This window comes from Capsicum annuum, chromosome 1 (assembly GCF_002878395.1).
Source record: "Capsicum annuum cultivar UCD-10X-F1 chromosome 1, UCD10Xv1.1, whole genome shotgun sequence".
Taxonomy (NCBI): Eukaryota; Viridiplantae; Streptophyta; class Magnoliopsida; order Solanales; family Solanaceae; genus Capsicum; species Capsicum annuum.
In genome coordinates, this window is record NC_061111.1 from 254,742,298 (window position 1) to 254,764,740 (window position 22,443).

Genomic DNA, 22,443 nt, shown 5'->3' on the forward strand with positions numbered 1-22,443 from the left:
AAAAAACTCAATACATTACACTCTTCAAGATAACACCTACTAACAATTTCAGTAATTTTAACAATTCCAAATTATCCAATAAATTGATTCAATATAATGATAATAATCTCTCTACATACATCATTTATGTATGTGATAACTAATATTTACCCCATATATAAAGAGTAGCACATATGCATATTGAGCTTAATCTTTGTAATCATGTGATCTTATGATAAAAGAACAGTTTTCAAGTTATGTTATAAGAGGATGTTGAAGAGGTACGATACAGCACAGTACAATACAATACAAACATCCAAGTGTTAGACTGGCAATTCATGAGTGGTATGGAAGAGTAACATCAATTCAATTTCCAGGGCCAGGGGTCAACCTATAATTATTGTTAACACATTATTATATATTTATTCAACAATAGGTCCCACTAGTTTTTGTCCAGTATGATGCATGATTGATGATTGAAAATGAGAACTTATCAATAATGTTTCTATCTGATGCTCAAACCACAATTTGCAGGACATTATCACATAAATTGAATTAAGACTAAAGTGTAGCTAAATTTTATAGCCTGTTACGTTCTTCTTTGAAATTTTGAACTTTAACAATCTCCACCCTCCCTTTAAAACATCATTTTGGTTAATGTTAATTACGAAATAGTAACATAGCTAGTTTTTTTTTTTCTCTTTTCTTCCACTTTGTTTGTTTCTTCTGTTCTTTTTCTTTTAATTACAACCGCCAATTTCCACTAGATAGTCAACCACCCACTCACACCCACATCTCAAATTAGGCCCTTATGCAATCATTCTTCCTCATTTTTAAAAATAAAAGAAAATTTGGCCATAATATTTTTTCCTCTTTTTTTGGTAATAATCATTCATCATCCTCTTTTTTGGGGGTAATAATCGTTATTCATCTTTATTTCTTCCACATTCTTCCTCTTCCTTTCAATAATTTTCCTCCCTTTTGCAATTCTTCTCCTCCCAAACAATTATTTCTCTTCCTTGTCAGGGGCGGACCTAAGTATATTTTCGGGGTGCTCTGGCACTCAGTATACTCGACGCGAAATAGGTATAATTACATATAAAATATATAAAAATAGGTATAAAACATATAAAAGCACCCACTAAAATAAAAGTTGGTTGGGTGTATTGACATTTAAGTTGATCCTCCATTGAGGGGACGTTTCGAGTTCAAACCTTGTTGAGGTAATTTTATTTCCCAATTTTTAAATTTTTTAAGCACCCACAATACTTTAAATCTGGGTCCGCCACTGTTCCCTGTTGTCTTGTTCTACACATGTACGTAGTAACAGAAAGGAAAAAGAAAAAGTAGGGGTGGAGAAAAAAAGATACCCCACGAATTAGCTAAACAGTATGTAAAATTGGTATTTAACTTTTAAACTAAACAAAAATTACAACATGAACATAAATATATGTATACATGTATAAGTTTTTTTATGTTTCCTATCTAATTTATTTTGTATAAAAGTGCATGTGCGATGGAGGAAGACAGGAAGTGCACATGGGACAAGTTATTGTTCTTTCCTTTAAAGATTTAATAATAAATTACTGGTAATACACCTTTAGCATAGTTAATTTAGCACATCTCCATGACTCAACTTAATTGGAGGCCAAGTATTCTCTGTTAGAGTTAGTGGGAGAATGATGTAAAGTAGAAGTATTTACATTAATTAAAGTATATATATATATATATACTTTCATTTCAAAGCAAATTAAAAAAGTGCATGGTACGTGGAGCTTAACCTTTGTAATTGACAAGGTATTTATATATGGACATAGCATTATATTGGGATCCTAAATAGCTAACAATATTGCTCGTATCCCACGATAGCTTCACGAGGAATTAATTACCAAGTAGTAAAATATAATCTCTTTATTTATTTTTACTTATTTAATATATGAATAATATATTTTTTAAAACATTTTCATTCTTGTGTTTTACTCTTAATTTTAATTAATTATTTTTCAAAGAATTTTTGTAAAACCTAAGACTAAACATCAAATAATATAAGTTTGTCATAAAATGCTCATATTACAAGGATATATATTAATTTCTTACAAAATTTAGACACAAGTTGCATAAATCGAACTTTGTCTTTTTGATAATATCATGGTCAGCATATTTACAAAATTCTCACATGTAGAAATTTCAAGACTTTCACTTTCTCTAATTTGGTGGTATAGATAAAACTATCTCGTAGGCCCCTATTATTGGTTTTTAATCAGACAATTCCCGGACTATTTTAAAGTTATTGGGAGAAAAACTTATTTATTAAATGCTTAGTTAATTATTGGGACTGATAAAATAACTCCATTACGTTTTCCAATATCCTAAGTATTCTAGATTATTAAGTATTTTATCATATGCTTTAACAACTTGAGCCATGTTTAAAAGAAAAGGTTCATTCGAAGCTACATATGTCACGTATAGAGCTCAATTATTTTTATTTTCATTTTTTGCCTGAGCCAAATTAGATTTTAATAACTTTTTAAAATTAAAATTGAATAAATTTCAAACGACCCCTAACTATTTCATGCATAACATTTGTAAAGTTATAAAATTGCGCACGATTAAATCCATTAATAGTAAAATAAAATAAAATATAAAAAATCGTGCTTTTATGTTCTAACGAGTTGTTTCATTGAAGGTGCTTGTAAGTCAGCAATAATAATAGAAGCATTGGGTATAATAGCTCCAAGTTCTTTGTATAGTTTTACATACTTTGAACTTGATTCTCCCTAACCTTTATATTACTATTATAATTTAATTTTCCTCTTTCTACTGCTAGGTGGGTTCAACTTTCCTTTGCATTTAGTTTCTAAATAGTTTATTGCATTATTGGTTGAAGGTGGAATTGCTAAAATACAGGACTTCAGTGCGTCACAGGCACCCAGTAATTCGTGACAGTTTGTATTTATACACCAGCTCATTCATGGATTTGGCTACTTTCCATTTTCCTCAAGTTCCCATTTTGATTAATGACACATGGTATATTTAAATTAAATGGTTAAAATTTAATTTATTTTAAACTAAATCTTTAATTATAATTAGTATAATATATCAATTAAAAATAAGTTATTTTTATCTCTTTCATTTTCTCAATATTCCCTTCCTATTATTTCTCTCAACTTCCTCTTATTCTCTCCAAATTTTCAATTATAAATTTGACAACACCTAAGATTATGGATGCAGAAAACTATTTCATATTTTTACCACGAAAATAAATTTTCATAAAAAATCCACAGAAAGAACAAAAAATGAGAAAAAACAGAGAATAAGACTATCTTCATTTTATCCTATTTTTGCTAGATTGAGGCAGAATATCATATTTTAAAATTATTTCATATTTCTCTCAACTTTCTCTTATAACAGCTTTAGTAGTTAATATAACAACTCTATTTTTAATGTCATCTCAAAACATATACTATTTTCATATTACGACAATAAAAAGGGAGACATGAAAGGACTTCGAGAAAATATTTTTCAGTCCTCCAACTCTTTTGCTCATGATTATATTTTAAAACTATTTCGTATTTCTCTCAACTTTCTGCGGATTTTTTATGAAAATTTATTTTCCTGGTAAAAATATGAAATAGTTTTCTGCATCCATAATTTTAGGTGTTGCCAAATTTATAATTGATAAATTTGGAGGGAATAAAAGGAAGTTGAGAGAAATAATAGGAAGGAAATATTAAGAAAATGAAAGAGATAAAAACAACTTATTTTTAATTGATATATTATACTAACCATAGTTAGAGGTTTAATTTAGAACAAATTAAATCTTAACCATTTAATTTAATTATGTCATGTATCATTAATCAAAATGAGGACTTGAGAAAAATGGAAGAAAGAAAATGGAGAGGAGCCTGATCCCTCATCTATATGTAGTGGCACCCGCAAATTCAGGAAAAATGTACATACTTTCTTTTCATCCGACAACAATAGTTGTTCTACTTGACATATAAATTAAAAAATAATAAATAAAAAAATTAATTTTAAAATATTATTCTTTTAATATAATTAATTTAATATCTTGAAGAATAAATTGAGTGATAAAATAATATTCAATAACAAGCGTATAATAAATAGAAAATAAATAAATTATCCATCTAATTTTTAAACTGAACAATTACTGTTGAACATCTATTTTTAATACTGCCAAAATATTGTTGGACAAAAGAAACAATCAATCAAGCATACTATTTAACCTTCTCATTGAATAATTGCCAATAAAGAGAGACGGAGCCAGAATTTTTAACAAAGAATTCACAAGTGAATGTACGAACTAATCGAAGAGGATTCGATATTTACTATATATACATAAAAAATAATTTTAATCATGTATATATAGTATATTTTTTCGTCGAAGAAAGTTTGGATAAACTCCCAATGACAATTGTAACTCCGTTGGTGTCATTTTATCCTCCTCCAATTCTATTATGTGGGAATATATATACCGGATTTGTTGTTGTCCTTGAATTACAAAATGCAGAAAATTCACGAGCGTGTATAGTGGTTAGGTGTTTGGAGAAAGTATTGCTTGTCACAGCGCCCTGTCAGTTTAGCATTGTGGCCATTGACTTTCTCTCTCTCTCTCTCCCTCTCTGAGTTGTCGGCCCTCTTTTACTTTAATTATTATATCTAAGCACTATATAATATGCTATGGATTACATAGACAATGCCAAAATATAGCCAAAGTACTGTCCCTTCTCTTTCTTCTTCATCCTTCCTATTTTGTTAAACAATCTTTGAGTTTTGCTATTCTTCTTATAAGCTTGCTGCCTCTTGTTATATGTACTCTACTACGAGTTCAGATCACCATCATCTTATAAGTCCATAGTTAAAGCTGGATAACTTTACTTCTAGTACTCTTCCTTAATCACACAATTATAAAAAACCTCTCAAGCATGTAACTTACATCAATCTCTCTCCAATCCTTCCCTTCCAAAAAAACAAAAAAAAAAAAAAAACTTTTATTTTCATTTGCTATTTATGTCTTCTATCAGATTCTGATTTATCTTATATCGATCTGGCTTTTATACTGAATATCGTGTAGCCAAACATTTAAAAAAACCGAAAAAAACATGTAATACCTCTCTCTATCGAAACAAACCTAGCTTCTTCTTCTTCTTTTTTTTTTTTCTCAAAAAAAACCAAAAAAAAAATATAGGATATTGATCTGAATGGCTGAATTAGAAAATGGAATGTCAGCACCAGCAACACCAGGTACACCAACTCCATTATTCTCATCATCACAAAGAGTGGATTCAATGGGATCATATGATAGAAAGTCAATGCCTAGATGCAAGTGTTTGCCTTTGGATGCACCAACATGGGGAACTCCACATACTTGTCTTACTGACTTCCCCGCACCTGATGTCTCTCTCACCCGCAAGGTACACTACTACTCCCCACATGCACTCTCTTTCCTGGTATTACTTGTCTACTACTATTAACTTGATGCACATAATTTATTATATTAATTGTTCAAACTAAATACTAAATATTTTAGACATACTATTTACAATATATTGAAGGGGAGTATTAGATTAATCGGTAAAGTTATTGTCATGTGATCATGAGGTCACGGGTTCAAGCTTTAAAAATAGGCTATGGGAGAAATGCAGTACCACGAGATCACGGGTTCAAACTTTAAAAACAGTCTCTCGCAGAAATGCAAGGTAAGACTTACTACAATACACTCTTATAGTAGGCTCCTAGCCCCGGATCCTGCCCATAGCTTTAATGTACCAGTTGCCATTTTTTACTATTTATAATATATTCACTTCATCCAATAAAACTGATCTATTATCCTAAAAATAGATGTCCGAGTTGTCATTTTTTACTATTTATAATATACTCACTTTGTCCAACAAAATTTATCTGCTATACTAAAAATATATGTCCAACTATATTTGTCTATTTTGGAAAATCAATGGATAATTTATTTATTTTTGCTATTTTGCACTTGGTGTTAGTCAGTGCATTTTGTCACAGCGATAACTTGATTATATTCCAAGGATGATGGTAAAATTACTTTTATTCTTTATTATTTCTTAATTTGTATGTCAAATAAATAGCGGACAACTGTTATTGAACTGAGGGTTCCTGGATAGGTAAAGATGGACGGAGGGGGAGTGCTACATTTCCTCAATACTTTTGCATTTCTTTTTAAGATGACTGATTATAATGAATTCTTTTACTTGGTTCTTTGTCCAATTAGAGTACTTGTCTCCAATAATCAAGTTTTAGTCAGACAAATTAGGGGTTACAAACTGATGCTGACCATTATTTTAGTAGTTCAACTTGCAAGTTCTGGCAGAGAACTCCTTCATTACTACTTAGTATTTTTCATGTAAAAGAACTACTTTATCATACTCTAAAGTACAAAAACGTCTGCGTGATGGATACAGCTGGGAGCAGAATTCGTTGGGACATTTATCCTTATATTTGCTGCAACAGCCGGACCAATTGTGAACCAAAAGTACAACGGAGTTGAATCTCTAATCGGGAATGCAGCTTGTGCAGGGCTGGCTGTTATGATCGTGATTCTGTCAACGGGCCATATTTCTGGAGCTCATCTTAATCCGTCACTCACCATCGCATTTGCAGCACTTCGTCACTTCCCTTGGGTTCAAGTGCCAGCCTATGTTGCAGCACAGGTTTCAGCATCTGTTTGTGCTTCATTTGCACTTAAAGGTGTCTTCCATCCTTTCATGTCTGGCGGCGTTACTGTTCCTTCGGTTAACACCGGCCAGGCTTTTGCTCTTGAATTCCTCATCACATTCAATCTCCTTTTCGTTGTCACTGCTGTTGCAACTGACACTCGCGCGGTATGGACCAACTTATCTTTTTCACCCTTATATTAGAATACTAATATTAATCTAGACCATATATTAATTTGGTTATAATTTACCTTGTACATGTAAAATTTATCTTATCATTGATATTGATTCATCTTTTACCTCCTTTGAGTTCAATTTAAAAAAAAAGGGCAGCTCGGTGCACTAAGCTACCGCTATGCGCGGTGTTCGGGGAAGGGCCCCACCACAAGGGTGTATCGTACGCAGCCTTACCTTGCATTTCTGCCAGAGGCTGTTTCCAAGACTTGAACCTGTGACCTCCTAGTCACATGGAGGCAACTTTACCAGTTACTCCAAGGCTCCCCTTCTTGAGTTCAATTTAGACATTCACAAATACTATTGGTAATACGAATAAAGTAGATCCATCTTTTTCAGGACAGACAGATGCAGAATTACTTCCTTCTACATTTGGGAAGGCGACATGCATTTTTTGTTTTTATACTTTATGTCCAATAAATACATAGTGCTAATTTCTAGTTCTTTCAACAGGTGGGAGAGTTGGCAGGCATAGCAGTTGGAGCTACAGTCATGCTCAATATTCTAGTGGCTGGGTAAGTAGATATCGCAATACCTAATTATACAGGTTGCGAAAATGTATCTCTACTAAATCTATTCCTCCCTGAACTATTATAGTGTTAGTACTAGTCCAGGGGTTACCTACCAAATGAACCTCCGGGCATTACCATATCTCAGCCACTTGAAGAAACTTCCTTCACTTATTCTACAAACAATGTCACGAAGAACCAACCATAAAGAACAATAGAGAGCCAAATTAATACCACCCTTCGAATTATGATATTTTGACGCCAAGTACTGTTACAAAAGGAATTTTCAGCTAGGTTTCTAACTTAGTCTTTGCCTAAGCAGATCCAGTAATTCTTTTTAACATGTTTGGATAAGCAGGCCGTCAAGTGGTGGTTCCATGAATCCAGTACGAACTTTGGGGCCAGCCATTGCAGCAGGAAACTACAAGTCATTGTGGATATACCTAGTGGCTCCAACTCTGGGGGCTCTTGCAGGGGCAGCTGTTTATACGCTTGTCAAACTTCGCGGAGATGACACTACTGAGACACCACGCCAAGTTAGGAGCTTCCGCCGCTAGCCTGCTGAAGCAAGGGTGTTGTTCCAACTTATAATACTATCGTGTGCTTGAAAATAAAGGTGGACGAATTTGACTTCCAGTCTCACCATCGAAAACAATTTACATTTGCATTTTGACGCTCTTCTCATTCACTTTGTGTGGATGACTTAAAGGAAGAGGCAAAAATTTGGTTGTGATTTGCTGTGTGAACTATGCTACATTTGAATTATGTGTCTGTAATATGAAACTTCATACGCTGCTACTTGTTTATCTAGTCACAAAACGTACAAGCATCCAATTCTTATTAACAGTCGTCCCACCAGAACCTCTTAATCCTTTTATCCTCCTTACGACTGATTCCTGTAGGTTACTTTCCTTTCTCCAAGATCGCGCAGTCATAGCAAATAATATGCACTCCACTTACGCGATCCAATCCAACTCAAGAGTGATTTCATTTAGTAAATAAGAGTATACTTTCTCTAATAACTTAAACTTTTAGATGAGATAATCACACGCTTCAACAACTATCATCTTATATTACTGAAATAAATAAACAAAATCATCTAACCTGAAATTTTGTTTAATACAGCATGCCGATTTGTTTTAAACCATCACGTTTTTCCCTGATTAGTGATGGCATAGTAACAACCCAAAGTAGTATCCTCACTTACGCAGAGTTCAGACTCTGCGGTGATATTCATCACGTTTAATATGCATCAGGAGAGCTGAAGAGATTGGAAGTTACTGCTAATCAAGATAGAGACAAGCCACCATCAGATGGATAAAGGGTGACTAGGTGGTGCCTGATGGTTACCTGAGGGTCAATCTATGAAGGTTACATACCCCTATTTTCCTTATGATAAAACAATCAATTGCGCGAAAATTAAGACCTGGAAAGGAAGAACTCATTAACAGGAAGACTTAGTATATCTGTGAACAACCCACCTCCAGGACTATTGTAATCTAGCTGAAAATTTGGGGGAGGGGCTGGATTTGCAAAGGACCTTTTTCTGTCGACACAAATTACCTTCTCTGCATGGTTTGGCATGTGGAAATTTACGGCTTAGCCAAGTCCCACTGTCACATTCACGAAGTTGTGCAACTTCTCCATTCTTTGACTCTAGAGCTTAATTGATCTGGGACACGAGCAGACCACACATCCAAATCTGGTAATGGTCCTGTCAGCGCAAGATAATTTTCTCCTGCTCTCTTTGGCAGCTTTTTCCAACTTACCTGCCATTTCAGATAATAAACTTTTACGTACAGCAGGTAAAGCCAGCAAAATGCAGAGCGACATTCAAAAGGAGAAAATGGAATGCAAGTACCCTACTTGCTCAGGAAATGCCTTGCATAATGCATTGATAGTTGTGTTTAGTTCCAAAGGATCATCCCTTTCGAAAATTTCTGGTTGCATCATTTCAGAAGAAGTATTAGACAAATCTTTAGTAGCAGCACCACAATTAACCATGAGCCGACCACTGGGCATCAACATCTTATTCATCTCCAACCAAGTTGTAACCTGTCAGGGAAAGCCGATACAAATGCATTAGATCCTGGAAATCTACCACCAAGGAACTAGAGTATATCACCATAGAGGAACAATCTTCCAACATATATTCAACAAGTACCAAATTGGGGAATCTTACAACTTGTAGGAAGATTGAAATTACTCCTTCCCATTTCACTTCACATTTGTTGCCAAAAAAAGAAAATGTCATTCCAAAAAATAAAGCTTATTATAGACTTATAAATGTTAACAGTAACTAACATCTTTAACCAATCTGCCAGAGTTTCATACCTTTAGCTGTTATTTTTTTGAACTGGACTTTAGCTCTTGTTTTAAGAATCTATCTAATGAAATCTAAACATAAGAACACATTCAACTTGTACATCACAACATCAAACACAAGGAGATAGAGAGAGTAGAGAAAGAAATCGCTATATATACTTGTTAAAATCGAAAAGTCCCGTGGGAAGTTGTGTGAAGAAATTAACATATATTCCAATGTCAGATGAATGGATAAGGTAAGAGTGAACTAGACTTGAATAGATAGGGTGCCTAAAATGGCTTGATTCAAGCATCAACTCTATTAGTAGCCAAAAAGAAAATCCACATGTAATTATTCAGAAGTATTATTATCAACTACATAGTTTGATGAAAAGATAGATAAGCATAGTATTGTAAGAATAAAGTCACAACAAATGCATGACTATCAAAATTGTGCACTGGAGCATACCGCTTGCAGTTGTGGCAAAACCTTTCCATCAGAAAACAAATCAACTATTATACCTGAAATTATCATTTTGAAGAATATAAGTAAACTTCAGATAAAATTCACTCCTGGAACATTTCAATATCAAAATTTCCAAATGCTCATTTATGATGCATGGCAAAACAAGTTAGAAATTATGGTAAATCAGGGAATGGGCGCCCTGGAAAGAAAGTTATTTGAAATGCTTCAGCTGCAAGAACAATCATTTGTTGGAGGATAAACTTCCCTTCCATCATAAAGCAATTACTAGGTCGACTAAATAAGGCAGTGATATACCTGCATAACCTCCAGGAATGGCAACAGATGGAGAAAGTACATCTCCAATATGAACTTCCAACACGCCTCCACCTTCAGTATGCTTCTCCAGATCAGAGAGTCCAAGATATTCTCTTGCTTTTTCAATCAACTGGAATAATGAGAAAGCCATATAATAACTCATTTTCACATAACAAATATGCTGAATTGGAAAATGACTTGAATAATTTAGTTTTATGTGCCACATGACATTATTAAACCCCCTTTCGGCAACGCTATTAACTTCGTGGACTCCATGCTAGTGGACCAACATCCAAAACACAAAATTCCGAACTAAAAATATCATCAAGAGTACTGTGTAAAATATTCTGAATGATAATGTAATTATTGATAGTAAAGAGAATAGTTACAAAAGGATTCCAGCACCACTTTTCTTTCTGGTAATTGCTCATTATTCTAATGGTACTATTTCGATGATTGTTTACAATTCTGTTTTCAACATTTCTTATCTTAAAAAATGTGAACTCAAGTTGCTTCACCATCTCGGTTTTAAGGGGCATTGAAAGTCAAAAGTCATTGAGAATATAAAGTAAACTACTCTAAATGACAATATAATAATTATTAGGAATCCCACGAATTAGAGAGCTTTCTTGTTACACGTTACTAAATGTATAAAGGTCTTTCTAATGTGTCGTTAACCAACAAATTTCAATAGAGTTTTATCTCTTCTTCTTTTCATCCATGACTTATAAGTTTTCATAACTTGTACAATTTCTTTTGGCATCGGTATGTTTTCTGCATTAGCACAGGTTAGTAGCCTAGCCTCAGCCAAGAACTCAAAAACATAAAATACATGAAAGTTACAACGAATATTGCTAAAGACTTGCTTGAGGAGTGCTTAAATCCTCAAAGTAGGTGCCAAATAGGCCTGGTGCTCCACTCGCTTAGAGGCTCTTTACACCAGGCACCAAATCAATAAAGCATGTGCATTATCGACTATGGACTCTAGCTTGAAGAGGATAACAATGCACAAAAAGCTTTCATTGAGGTTTTAAAAGCATCACACATATCTTTCTTGCTAAATTAGAGGAGGTTCTAGGTACAATATCCTCGTCAGAGATGTATAACACATATCACTAAAGGTCTATGTCATTTATATGACAATCAACTTCGGAATATCATGCAACTTTCAGTCACTAACATCACTATATAACTTCCGCATAAGTTAGAGAACAAAATCAACTCCTTTCATATTGAATTTCAAAATTTATAGCTATGTTTCTCTTAATCCTGCCAAAGTTCAAATGCCTTCTTAAGCAATTACGATTCTTGTTTATGCTTCCTATTTTTCATTTTGGAAATATTAATGTTGCAGAAGCTAAGGCCTTTAGTCTTCCTTCGTTTGATGTTCACTTACTGCATTTTAAATTATTATCTAATTTGCATCATAATTAGCCAGTTGCCAAGTCACAGACTCTATGCAGTGCCCTTTACTGACTGCAACAAGGAGATTGAATAAGTCTCGTTGGCTAAGCTTGTTGTAAGGAGTATGCACATAGTTTTTTTCCAAAAAGAAGAAGAAGATCTCCCTAACATGCTTAGAATTCTTGTAGATGCCTAAACTACAACATCATTCTACTCTTTTGGATTGGAGCTACCGGTACGACTATGCCCATATATCCACACTAGATTGACTGCTTTGTGTAAGTTTTGCACTATAAAGCTATTTTTCTTTCTGGAGGCTCTATAGGACGCATGTTAATGTAAAGGAAAGGGTACTTATTCATATAAAAATAGCAAGAAGTCAGGCTTCAGACCACCTTCCTCTCTGCTTCACATGGTTTTGACAATGATATAACCGATGCAATGGAGGTGCTTCCTTAACAAAATAATATGCAATAATTTAAGACTCCGGGAAGTTGTGGAATGACTCAGTACTGTTTTTTTTTTCTTTTTTGGATCAGTTGGAATGACTCATTACTCTTGTTGGAAGCAAAAAACAGAAGCAAGCACCATACTATATAACTCATCTAGATTTATATTTTGCTTTATTAGTTATGATGCATCAAAGTTCAAAATATACCAGAGAAAAATTGCAGAAATATCAAAATATAAATACGCTGTTGAAAGGATTAAAGTTAAGAAATGACAATGAGAGGTTACTACAATTTCATCTATCTCCCAGCCAACGAGATGCAAAGAAGGCCATAGTTCAAGCATCAAATGTGCAGCAGTTGCGCCCCCCTGAAAATTAGAAGGAAGTAGTTGCACATCAGTTTAATCCCACATAAAGAGAGTAAGATTTCAAAATTGAATTTGTTTAAAAAAATAATTTTATTAATGATAGTTTGTCAAAAATCATTAAAAGAACCTAAATTACCAAGCCAAAGATTGCGAGGGGACCCTTTGGAACAATAGCCGGCAAGGTGGCAAACTCATCCTGGTAATCAAACAGAAGAAATTGTACCACATTAGGAGATCCAATGCACTACATATGCCGTGTACGGTTAATTCTCACAATCAATAACCTTAAACCATACAACAGAAAAGTTCAATTCCGTGAATAGTTGTCTGCCCACGCTGGATTTACTAAATTAGACAGTTAAAGATATCTAAGGTGTACCTTAGATTCGTCTTTGTCGTGTCATGTCCTGAATTTTTGCAAGAATGCTGTGCACTACACGAAATTCAGATTTTTGATTTCTTCCACAATGCCATCTAACATCTAAATCTCTCTTACGCAGATGCCAATTTTTGTGACTCAGAAAAGTGTTCAGTATAATTGTTTACGATGCATTTAGTACTTGAACAAATATTAAATGTTGCTGAATCCATAGAAAAATGCTCAGGATGCATTATGATCTCAATAATGCGAGAATCAGAAAATTATGAGAAGACTATAGATATTAATAAGAAGAAAATAGTTAAAAGGTAAAAGAAAAAAGAAACCGATGACATACCCAATATGCATCAGTCCACTTTTTTCCCTTATGAAGAATGCTATGCACATTATCTGTCCCAGCAAAATAAAGCATAAAATCTTCAGAACAAAGAAGTAATCGAATTGACAAGATGTCTATAGCAGTCCTTCATTTCATTATTTTTTCAATGAGATCATTTGGCATTTGTATGGAAAGGCAGAGAGAACCTTAAAGCATCAAATTCACTAGAGCTAACATAAAAAGCAACAGCACTTCCCCTTCGGCTCAAGGAGAAGTAGAATGATTCGTAACAACAACAACAACCTATCCAGTGTAGTACGTGAAGTTGTTTCTAATAGAAACTCAGCTCAATGAGAAGTAGTCAAACACTCCCTCTGTTCACTTTTACTTGTCACTATTTCACTTTTCCAGGTCTACTTGTATGAACCGTAAGTAAAAAATACAATAAATTGCAATTCTTCTCATATTAATACAATGAAAATATACATCTTAAAATGTTGGTAAAAGTTCATGCAGATTGTCCCTCGAGAAGCTACACAATGACAAGTAAAAGCAAACGTAACAAGCAATAAGAGGAACAGAAGGAGAACATACTGGAAGAGTCGAGAAGGAGGACTCGTGAATCTGAAGTATCAAGGATTACAATGTCATTATAATAAGTTTTGACAGAAGTAAGCACTTTGAAATCTGCTACTGAGCAGCTCAGTGTTGACAAATTTGCCTTCCTTGTTGTTCGAAAATGAAAATGAGGCTCTCTTCTTCTTCTCCAATGCCAAATTGAAAAGAGGGAATTTTCATTTTCATTGCCAATAATAGGAGGAAGAGAAGCAAATTGTGCCCCGCATATACCAATCCTGTTCATCATCTCTATATGTCACTTTGCGGATAAGAGAATAATAATATTACTATATATTTTCATAAAAATGAATCCATAGTCCCCCCAAGACTTCAATTAAAATATATATATATAAAAATGGGCCCCGCAACCTTATTAAGTTAAAAAAATTAAGTCCTTGAACAACTGCATTAGTTGTCTTAACAACTTCGCACAATTGTTGAATAACTTCTCCAAGTTATTCGACAACTGGGATAAGTTATTATTGGAACAAAAAAAACTTGAAAAAAAAATCAAAAAAAAAATTTATCCCTTCGACCTAATTTTAAAAACTTGAAAGACGTCGAGAAACTTGTTTGTCCCTTTTAATCCAAAGTATATATTTTGCCTTATTCCCTTTCTTTATACTTATAAATGTTTTCAAGATTTTTTTGTCTTAAAAATATTTAAGATGGTAATTTATACCTTTGTTTTTTGTATAAATTTTGAAAATGTATACCTAATTAAAAATATTACGTTTAAATTTAATTAGCTTGACCTCATATATATTTCCAATGAAGTCATATAAATTGAATTGAAAGAAGTAATTAATCATTTTTCGTTACATATATATTTTTATTTTTATATTTATTGTCAAATGGAATTTCAGAATAATTACATGAAACATTTACTCTTATTTACTAGTGTAAAAGTATAGATTTTAATTATTTCTTTTTGATCTTTTCAAAACGTCTTCCTAGGTAGTTGATCTTATAAACTATTATATTTATGGTATTAATAAGTATAAATGTTATGCAAATAAATAATATAATAAGATACTAATTAAATTATTACATTGACAAATATTGCCATAAATTACAAATTAGAAAATTCTAACTTCATTAAAGAATACATTTTGTTGTACTCCCTTCGGTTCGTAATAAATGAATTGTTAAATTTTGACACACAGATTAAAAAAAATATTAAAATCATAAATTTAACACAACTTTTTTATTTTTAATAAAAAAATAATTGGCTTGATAATACTCTTTCACAAGTTAATTGGTTGTCAAATCATAAGGATAAATTTAAAAAAAAAATTCAATAATTTACTTATTTTGGAACACTAATAAATACCTCAATAATTCACTTATTTCGAAACGGAGGGAGTACTTCTTACAAGTCATATTTATCAATAGTAAAAGGTCCTTTTTCGATTTTAGTTTATGTTATAACTTTTTTATTTATAATAAATACTCAGCCCTACTATTTAGTTTTTAATTGAGAAACCAACCATTTTTTTTTTAAAAAAGTAAAGTGAATATTATTATATTTATTATTATTATGTGTAGTGTAGAAATATTGTAGGTGCGTCAGCTCCACAACTAGCTAGTTTCCATTGAATCAATACTCATCGCTGCCGTTTTACTCACTCGCCCGTTCGGCCCCCTTTCAGGTATCTGCCCAAAATCAATTTAATTAAAATTTATTTGTTTATTTATTTATTAATTTTGCAGAAAAATGAAATCTTGATATATGATTAATTGAGGGATTGAAACATGATAATTTTGCCACTTGTTTTAGATTCTGCTAAAAAAAAAAAATCTGTTCTTTTTTACTTAATTAGGTGGTTCATGGCTTCTGTCTTTAATTCAAACTCTTTAATGAAAATCTTGGCTCCGCCACTTACGGCTAGATATTGATGTGTGTGTGTATATGTAAATGTGCTGGTAAATGTACTACCTTTTTATTTAAAGAAGAATTCATTGTGCTCGTAAATGTCGAATTGCTTTCTTGATTCAGATTTATCTAGTGAGTATTTGTTACTTGGTAGAGGGTAATAGTGAAAACATAATTGAGTCTGAACTTGTTTTGTATAGGAGGAATGTCAAGAAGGGTTGCACAAGGATAGCAACGTGTTGGATTGGTCGATTATATTTGTTACCAATGCAAGATGTCGGTGTAGGCCGGCAGGATAGTACCGTTCTCGGTGGCCACTCTGATCATCATTCGTCTGATATTGAAAAGCAGACTGTGGAGGCCAGCGATCATGACTTAGTTATCGAGAGAGTGGATCAATCTGTACTCACGATAGTGGTTTCTGCAGACGAATCATTCAATTCCCAGGCTGACACACTGACCACTGACCCCGTCGAGGATATTTCCACCGTTGAGAAAATAGCAAGTGTAGAGTCTCCTAAGAAGCCTTACTTATCCAGGAATCATAGTCTTCAGGAACAATGCAGGTTTCTAGCTCTTCTACTTGCATAAAGATTATGACTTTTGATATATTTCTTTACTGATTTCTCATAAGCACCGTGTAAAGTTATGTTTTTCAAACTTTTTGATCCTTATTTAGTCCTCTTTATGCTCAACGTTTGCATTGTAGCCACATCTGAATTGAATAACCCGAAAAGAAGTTGTCTTGCTTGGTGAGACGGACCTTCTTGGAAGATCTCTTGTTTTACCATGATTTAGCTATTTGTTCCAGAGCTGTTGTAAAAACATCTATTTCTGTAATCATGCCCCAAGTTGCTTATGATCATTATCGCGTGAACTTTTGTGTTCTATTATTTGGATATACTAACCATAAAAGAAGTTCCCGTACCTTTCCCATTATGACACTCAGACCATTTGTTATCGCTAGGATTTAGCTCTGCATCATGAGCTGCTGTGAAATTGATGTGTTTTTATAATCATGATCCAAGTAGTGGTAGTGCTCATTATACATCAGTTTTTGTGCAGTTAAATGGTAGAGTACGACACACAACTAACAAGGGATTAAAATTTGAAAAGGAAACATCAAAATATGTGAGATCAGAACGCTCACAGGATTTATATTTGAATCAGTTCCCACTTTCTTTATAAGAAAAAGAATTAAATTGATGTCCATAACTGAACTAGAACATGCTAGCAAAGCCTGGTTGATTAAATTATGCGAGTTGCCGAAGAGAAGAACCTTTTAAGGTAGTGTCTTTTTTATATTTGTGCTACTCTATGGTTTTCTAGTAGGTAATCATTCAGAACTTTCTCCAGAAAAAGGACCTCTTTTTTTCATTTAATATTGAGAGTTTCAATCCTTTTTTATTTTTTAATTTCGATTTCCATATCCGGAATATCAATCTGTGAAGTTCTTTAGGTACTCACACTGGAAAGTCTCTCAAACAGCTTTCTGAAGTATAAGGAATGAGGCTCTCTCCAGTGTAGAAATTCTTTGAGATTTTTTTTCTGTTATGTTCTTGCAGAGTATGTCAAGAGGAAAAGGAGGAAGAGTTGATCGATCTTGGATGCCAGTGTCGCGGTGGATTGGCAAAAGCACATCGGACATGCATAGAAACATGGTTTAGTACTAGAGGTTCAAATAAATGTGAAATATGCCAGTAAGTGGTGACTTAGTGCATTTTAATCGTGTTTTTCCCTATAAGACAGTATATTGATTTAGGTTAGCCATTTTATGCAGGCAAGTAGCTGCAAATGTGGCATCGCCAGAGCCTCATGCACCTGTAAGTAGCTACCTCTGTTTGGATAGCAATGGTTGACATTGGATCACTTTAAAAATTAGTAACGCATGCTTTTCGCTCTCTGTTTAAAGTTGTTGCTGGGTGCTTCAGCCTTGTAGCTAGACTGACTTTTTTTAAAGCATGATCTGCTTCTGGCCTTTCAGCTCATAGGTTTTTGAACTTGACCATTTTAATACACCTACCTCCGTTGGATGTTTTTGTGGTTGATTAAGTAGGAGTGAATGGAGAATTGTCACGATCCAAATCCTGGGGGCCATAATTGGCACTAAGCGGACTTCTACCCGCCAACCGAACCGAAATACGTCTTAATTGAACATAATTCAATAATCATTTAGATACTACTGATTAAACACAACTATGCCCGAATTTAGTAAAAAATTTGGCAAAGTTTCCCTATAACAGGGGCATCCCCAAAATCCCTATGATCAACGAATCAATGTCCAACATAATCTATATCCACATCCATACTCACAACGTAGTAAGCACAAAACAACAAAATATCTAAGCAACGGAAATCCCAAATCCTGCCAGTCTAGTCACGAAGCATCTAAATGAAATTTGGAAACATAAGATGCTGGTTTTAAGCCCTACAAGTATAACTCAACAAAATAAAGGATAACTGGCAGCTTCCACGGATTAGGCAGACGACTCACCTCAACTAAGATTGGAACTGTAACTGCCCAGCCAGCAAGTTATATTGGCTGCTTTGGGTCTAAACCCACGCGGCTTTAAAACGCGTCACTATGGTGGCCTGCTTACTTATAAGCCTAGCATCCCTCCTGTGTTGGATTCTTTTCCTGTGCTATACACCCATTCTCATGGACTCTGCGTCCTCGTTGAGGTTTGCCCCGCCTTCTCGGGATTTGCCTAAACTCAGTTGAACTCTGATCAACATCAAGAAGGCTGACATAGGAGTGACTCTAATATTATCTATAACTGCTCAGCCCGCTAGTGATATTGTCCGCTTTGGGCTTAGGCCCACATGGCTTTAAAATGTGTTACTAGGGTGTAAGACCTGCCGATGTGGGGCTCGTATCCTAAGCTAGGTTGTCACAGGAATGAGCGGTGGATATTCAAGTGTCTGCTGGAACGTGAACTGAAGTATCTGCGAGGAAAGCAGTAAGGTGTCATCCATTTGGATGTTCCAAGAAAAAAAACGAAGTTTGTGTTTAGATGAAGAAAATTTCTCTTTTCTCGACTAGGTGTCTTTAGTTCAAGCCCTGAAATAATGGGAATGAACGTTTGCTCTTTAATTATATGCGTTGAGTACCTCCCTGTCTTGGTCCAGAGATATGATCTGCTTCTTCTTTAGAAAAATCAATTCTGGATTCCAGTGATTTGGTCTCCTCATTGTGCATGAAGCTGTCTTATATACTGTCATCAGGTAATTTAGCTTCACACATATCCTCATATTGCTCAATAGACTTTTCAGTAGTTTGATCGCACCTAAAGTCCCCAACCAACTGTATTGGTTCTTGATTTTTCTGTTCTGAAGCAAGACCGGTAGAGAGATAATAGTATTGAAATCATCCTGAACATTGTGCTGTTGACCAGTGCCTTCGTATAAGTGTTCTTTATGGCATCCTCACTATTATCAGACTTTCCATGATCTCATGCCTAGAATTGCTTCCTGATCTTCTTGTGATTCTATCCTCTTTGTTAGTCATCTTTCATTTGCTCTGTTGTGTCCTTACCTTATCAGTTCTGGCATTGACTTCACCAACATGACTGCTCAGTTCTGCCCCATCCATAACCTTGATATGATCAGCAGAGATGTTAACTGCATTAATGTCATTTGGATCTGCTGTGTGTCGTCCTTACCCTTAGATTAGGAATATTTAGCTTCTAGTATAGCAGTTCTAGAGTTGTTTCTTATATGAATTATAGCTGGCTGGAAAACAACATTTATTTTCTTCGTAGGCACCTTCTTTTTTCTGGTCTTTTCTTCTCGTTGGTGTTTTGCCTAGCAAGAAGTATTGGAGAGAGGTGATTAGACAGGAGATGTTCTGTTGCAGCTAACCGTGGACATGGCCGTAGATAGGAAGGTATGGAGTATACAGATTAGGATAGAAGGTAGTAGGTAGGTGTGTGTCCATACTAGTAGGTAGGGGTGTGTCCACACTAATAGATTGGAGTCAATTGACTTGCTGTCCATTCTAGTAGTCTTAGCATTACTCTTATTTCTTCTTCGTCGATTTCTGGTATTATCTATTGTTTTGTGTAGGTTGATTATAGTATTTGTTGTAGTATAGTTCGGCTACTATTTTGTTGTTTTAGTACTGCCGATCTACCTCTAAGGTAGAGGTCAGGTCTGCGGACACTCTACCTTCCCCAGATCCCACTTTGTGGGACTACACTTGGTATGTTGCTGATGATGATCTGCCTAGCCGTCACGGCCTTTTGAATTTTCCTTTTCTTTTCCATAGCCACATCTTTTGTGATCTCAGCCTCAAGCTTCTGTCCATCCCCATTTTTATTCTTGTTCGATGCCTCAGAAATCTGCTCAATCTTGCCTCCTTTATCTTCACTTTGCTCCAGCATCATTACAATCTCTGTCTCTAATCTTTTCCAACACTCTACAATTTAATGTTTTATGGATAACTTCTTACAAGAAACTTTGGTATACTTTCATACTTGATTTTCTGATAATAACCTTTTAATGGGGATTCATGTTCCAGGCCAACATAAACATAGTCTAGCAGATTCGTAAGTCAATCAACCTCCACCCGAACCTTTGTCATGCTTATCCTAGTCGAACCAAATGTAGCAGCGTCTAGAGCTAGGGGAATGCCCGCATTGCTAACAATTTGTTTTACATGACTTGTGTGGAGGTGAAAGGGCATACCGAGCTATAGGTATATCTTTATTGTGTTTGAAATCGGGAGACCACATTTGCGATCTGTTGATTTCGATCATTCTTTTGAACCACGCCATATTGAAATCATCTTCATTGGTAAAATAAAGAAACAGGTTGTAGTTATCGAAGACTCCAATTTTAGCAGACCCTAAATCGAGAAGAGTTCTTTGAATTTTGATCCAAGTCTTTCAATTTGGGGCCTAGATTTTGAGAATTGGCCCATGATTGTTAGTCGACATTCTTCGGGCATGATTCTAAAAGAAATCTTTGGCCTTGAATATCACAGCTGATGCACCACTGATTCTTGGGCATGTCAAAGATTAGCCGGATTTTACTCGTAGAGGGGTTAATAGCTGTTGCGTAGGTTCCTTTTCCTGTATTTTCTTCGGAATTGAGGTTCACCCTGACCATTAAGGACCAATGTTCGAAACTGTACGGAGAACTTATGTTTCTAGAGAGAATTTTTTTTGACTGTTTTTCTGATTTTGACACTTTTGGGTTAGGCCCAATCAGTGTAGCAAAAAAATCTTAAGGTCTGTTAGGGGCTTTAAGCGAAAACCACAAAATACAAAATATATGTTGGTCTAAAACTTGTAATTATAAACATGAATGACAAATATATGAACAAAGAAGTCGAAAAAAAAAAAATCACAGTAAAATGAAATATCAATTGTTTAGTGTTGTCTCTCTAGAGAGGCTCATTGGCAAGGAAAACTATGCCTTAGATCCTTGATGATGAGCCTGAAGCGCATACTAAGCGAGGCAAAGTGCTTAACATGTTTTGAGCCTCGCTTTTTGACAACACTTGGCCCAAGTTCCACATCATTCTACTACATCAGAAAATAAAATTTAACTGGTGTGTTATTTAGATAGTCCCTTGTTCCAAGTATTTGATTAAACAATTTCTGAGCCAAGTTCAAATTCAACTAGAGATCTGGTGGAACACTTATGACATTTATTATTCTATGAAACAAAATCTTCTTCTTTTATACAAGTATATATGACACAGAAAAAGATGTAAGCTCAAAGATTAGTCAGCTACAAATTATTGTGATAGATACTCTTTTAATTCTGTTTTGATTGCATCATTTTATGGATGGCAGACAAGTTACTGGATTTGGAGAGTCGATCCTTCTTTTAGGGGGACGAATATTTCCCAGGAGCAGGATAGAGTAAGGAACATTACACTTTCCCAACCTGCTTTGGATTCGATGTCTTCTGTATTACTTCTAAATCAGTCGGTTTGTACAGGGTTGTCTTAATCCACTTTGGGTAGCATTTTGTATCCTCATTGGTGGTCTGTTTCTGGATGTGTTAATATCCATCACGCTCGGAGTTTCTGCACTTCCCGTAAACATCATAATCGGTACACGCCCTTGTTCTTTTCAACTTGTCATCAATAATTTGTCGTCAAAACTTGGACACTAGATACTGTTAAAGTGTTCCTTCACATGTTGAAAGCAAGAAGCAATTCGCAGGGGTAATAGTTGTGCTGGGACTCGGAACAGCTCTTCGGCTTGCCCTTGAGTTCTGCCATGATTGGAGTATGAGGAGAGTAGTGCACCGGGTAGAAGCAAACGTCAGTCTTGGATTCCATCCTACGTTATAGGTGAAAGATACTTGGAATTGGATAACCGATGCAAACTACACTGGAATCTGTTCATAACACCCTCAAACATTGAAATTTATCCAGCCTGCTAGCTACTCGAAAGATTTGTTGGAGCCAATATACTTAAACGACAATTCCCAAATGAACTTACTTTTACCCATTGTATTTATTTCGTTAGTGTTCAGTTTGTCATCCTGTTTTGCAGCTTTG

At 34.6% G+C, this 22,443-nt stretch overlaps 3 protein-coding genes across 4 annotated transcripts; 2 read left to right on the forward strand and 1 right to left on the reverse strand.

The window, feature by feature from the left end:
- The first annotated feature begins 4,592 nt into the window (after positions 1–4,592).
- Positions 4,593–8,270, forward strand: LOC107855657 (probable aquaporin NIP5-1). The gene is made up of 4 exons (XM_016700677.2): positions 4,593–5,414; positions 6,432–6,851; positions 7,371–7,432; positions 7,785–8,270. The coding sequence occupies exons 1-4, from the start codon at positions 5,202–5,204 to the stop codon at positions 7,981–7,983; spliced, it is 894 nt and encodes a 297-aa protein (XP_016556163.1). The 5' UTR covers positions 4,593–5,201; the 3' UTR covers positions 7,984–8,270.
- A 575-nt stretch (positions 8,271–8,845) lies between these two features.
- Positions 8,846–14,360, reverse strand: LOC107855656. 2 transcript variants are annotated; one of them, XM_016700676.2, is made up of 8 exons: positions 14,027–14,360; positions 13,451–13,503; positions 12,871–12,930; positions 12,657–12,734; positions 10,512–10,641; positions 10,200–10,252; positions 9,293–9,481; positions 8,846–9,195 (listed from the first exon to the last, which is right to left on the reverse strand). In XM_016700676.2, exons 1-8 carry the CDS (start codon positions 14,295–14,297, stop codon positions 9,049–9,051), a joined length of 981 nt encoding a protein of 326 aa, XP_016556162.2. In that variant the 5' UTR covers positions 14,298–14,360; the 3' UTR covers positions 8,846–9,048. The 2 variants fall into 2 exon arrangements, with proteins under 2 accessions (XP_016556162.2, XP_047258439.1); XM_047402483.1 differs by having other exon boundaries at positions 8,846–9,215; positions 14,027–14,353.
- Positions 14,361–15,537: 1,177 nt separating this feature from the next.
- Positions 15,538–22,423, forward strand: LOC107856071. The gene is made up of 7 exons (XM_016701064.2): positions 15,538–15,702; positions 16,127–16,492; positions 17,492–17,626; positions 17,707–17,749; positions 21,728–21,796; positions 21,876–21,990; positions 22,103–22,423. The coding sequence occupies exons 2-7, from the start codon at positions 16,194–16,196 to the stop codon at positions 22,231–22,233; spliced, it is 792 nt and encodes a 263-aa protein (XP_016556550.2). The 5' UTR covers positions 15,538–15,702; positions 16,127–16,193; the 3' UTR covers positions 22,234–22,423.
- The last annotated feature ends 20 nt before the right edge of the window (positions 22,424–22,443 follow it).

Excerpts from the sequence above, each read along its gene's own strand:
- LOC107855657 (XM_016700677.2), top strand. The coding sequence starts at position 5,202 with ATGGCTGAATTAGAAAATGGAATGTCAGCACCAGCAACACCAGGTACA. Across the intron at positions 6,852-7,370 it reads TTGCAACTGACACTCGCGCG|GTGGGAGAGTTGGCAGGCAT; the intron begins GTATGGACCAAC and ends TTCTTTCAACAG. Across the intron at positions 7,433-7,784 it reads CTCAATATTCTAGTGGCTGG|GCCGTCAAGTGGTGGTTCCA; the intron begins GTAAGTAGATAT and ends TTGGATAAGCAG.
- LOC107855656 (XM_016700676.2), bottom strand. The coding sequence starts at position 14,297 with ATGATGAACAGGATTGGTATATGCGGGGCACAATTTGCTTCTCTTCCT. Across the intron at positions 12,931-13,450 it reads AGTGGACTGATGCATATTGG|GATGAGTTTGCCACCTTGCC; the intron begins GTATGTCATCGG and ends TTTGATTACCAG. Across the intron at positions 9,196-9,292 it reads GCAAGGCATTTCCTGAGCAA|GTAAGTTGGAAAAAGCTGCC; the intron begins GTAGGGTACTTG and ends CTGAAATGGCAG.
- LOC107856071 (XM_016701064.2), top strand. The coding sequence starts at position 16,194 with ATGCAAGATGTCGGTGTAGGCCGGCAGGATAGTACCGTTCTCGGTGGC. Across the intron at positions 17,627-17,706 it reads AATAAATGTGAAATATGCCA|GCAAGTAGCTGCAAATGTGG; the intron begins GTAAGTGGTGAC and ends CATTTTATGCAG. Across the intron at positions 17,750-21,727 it reads CGCCAGAGCCTCATGCACCT|ACAAGTTACTGGATTTGGAG; the intron begins GTAAGTAGCTAC and ends TATGGATGGCAG.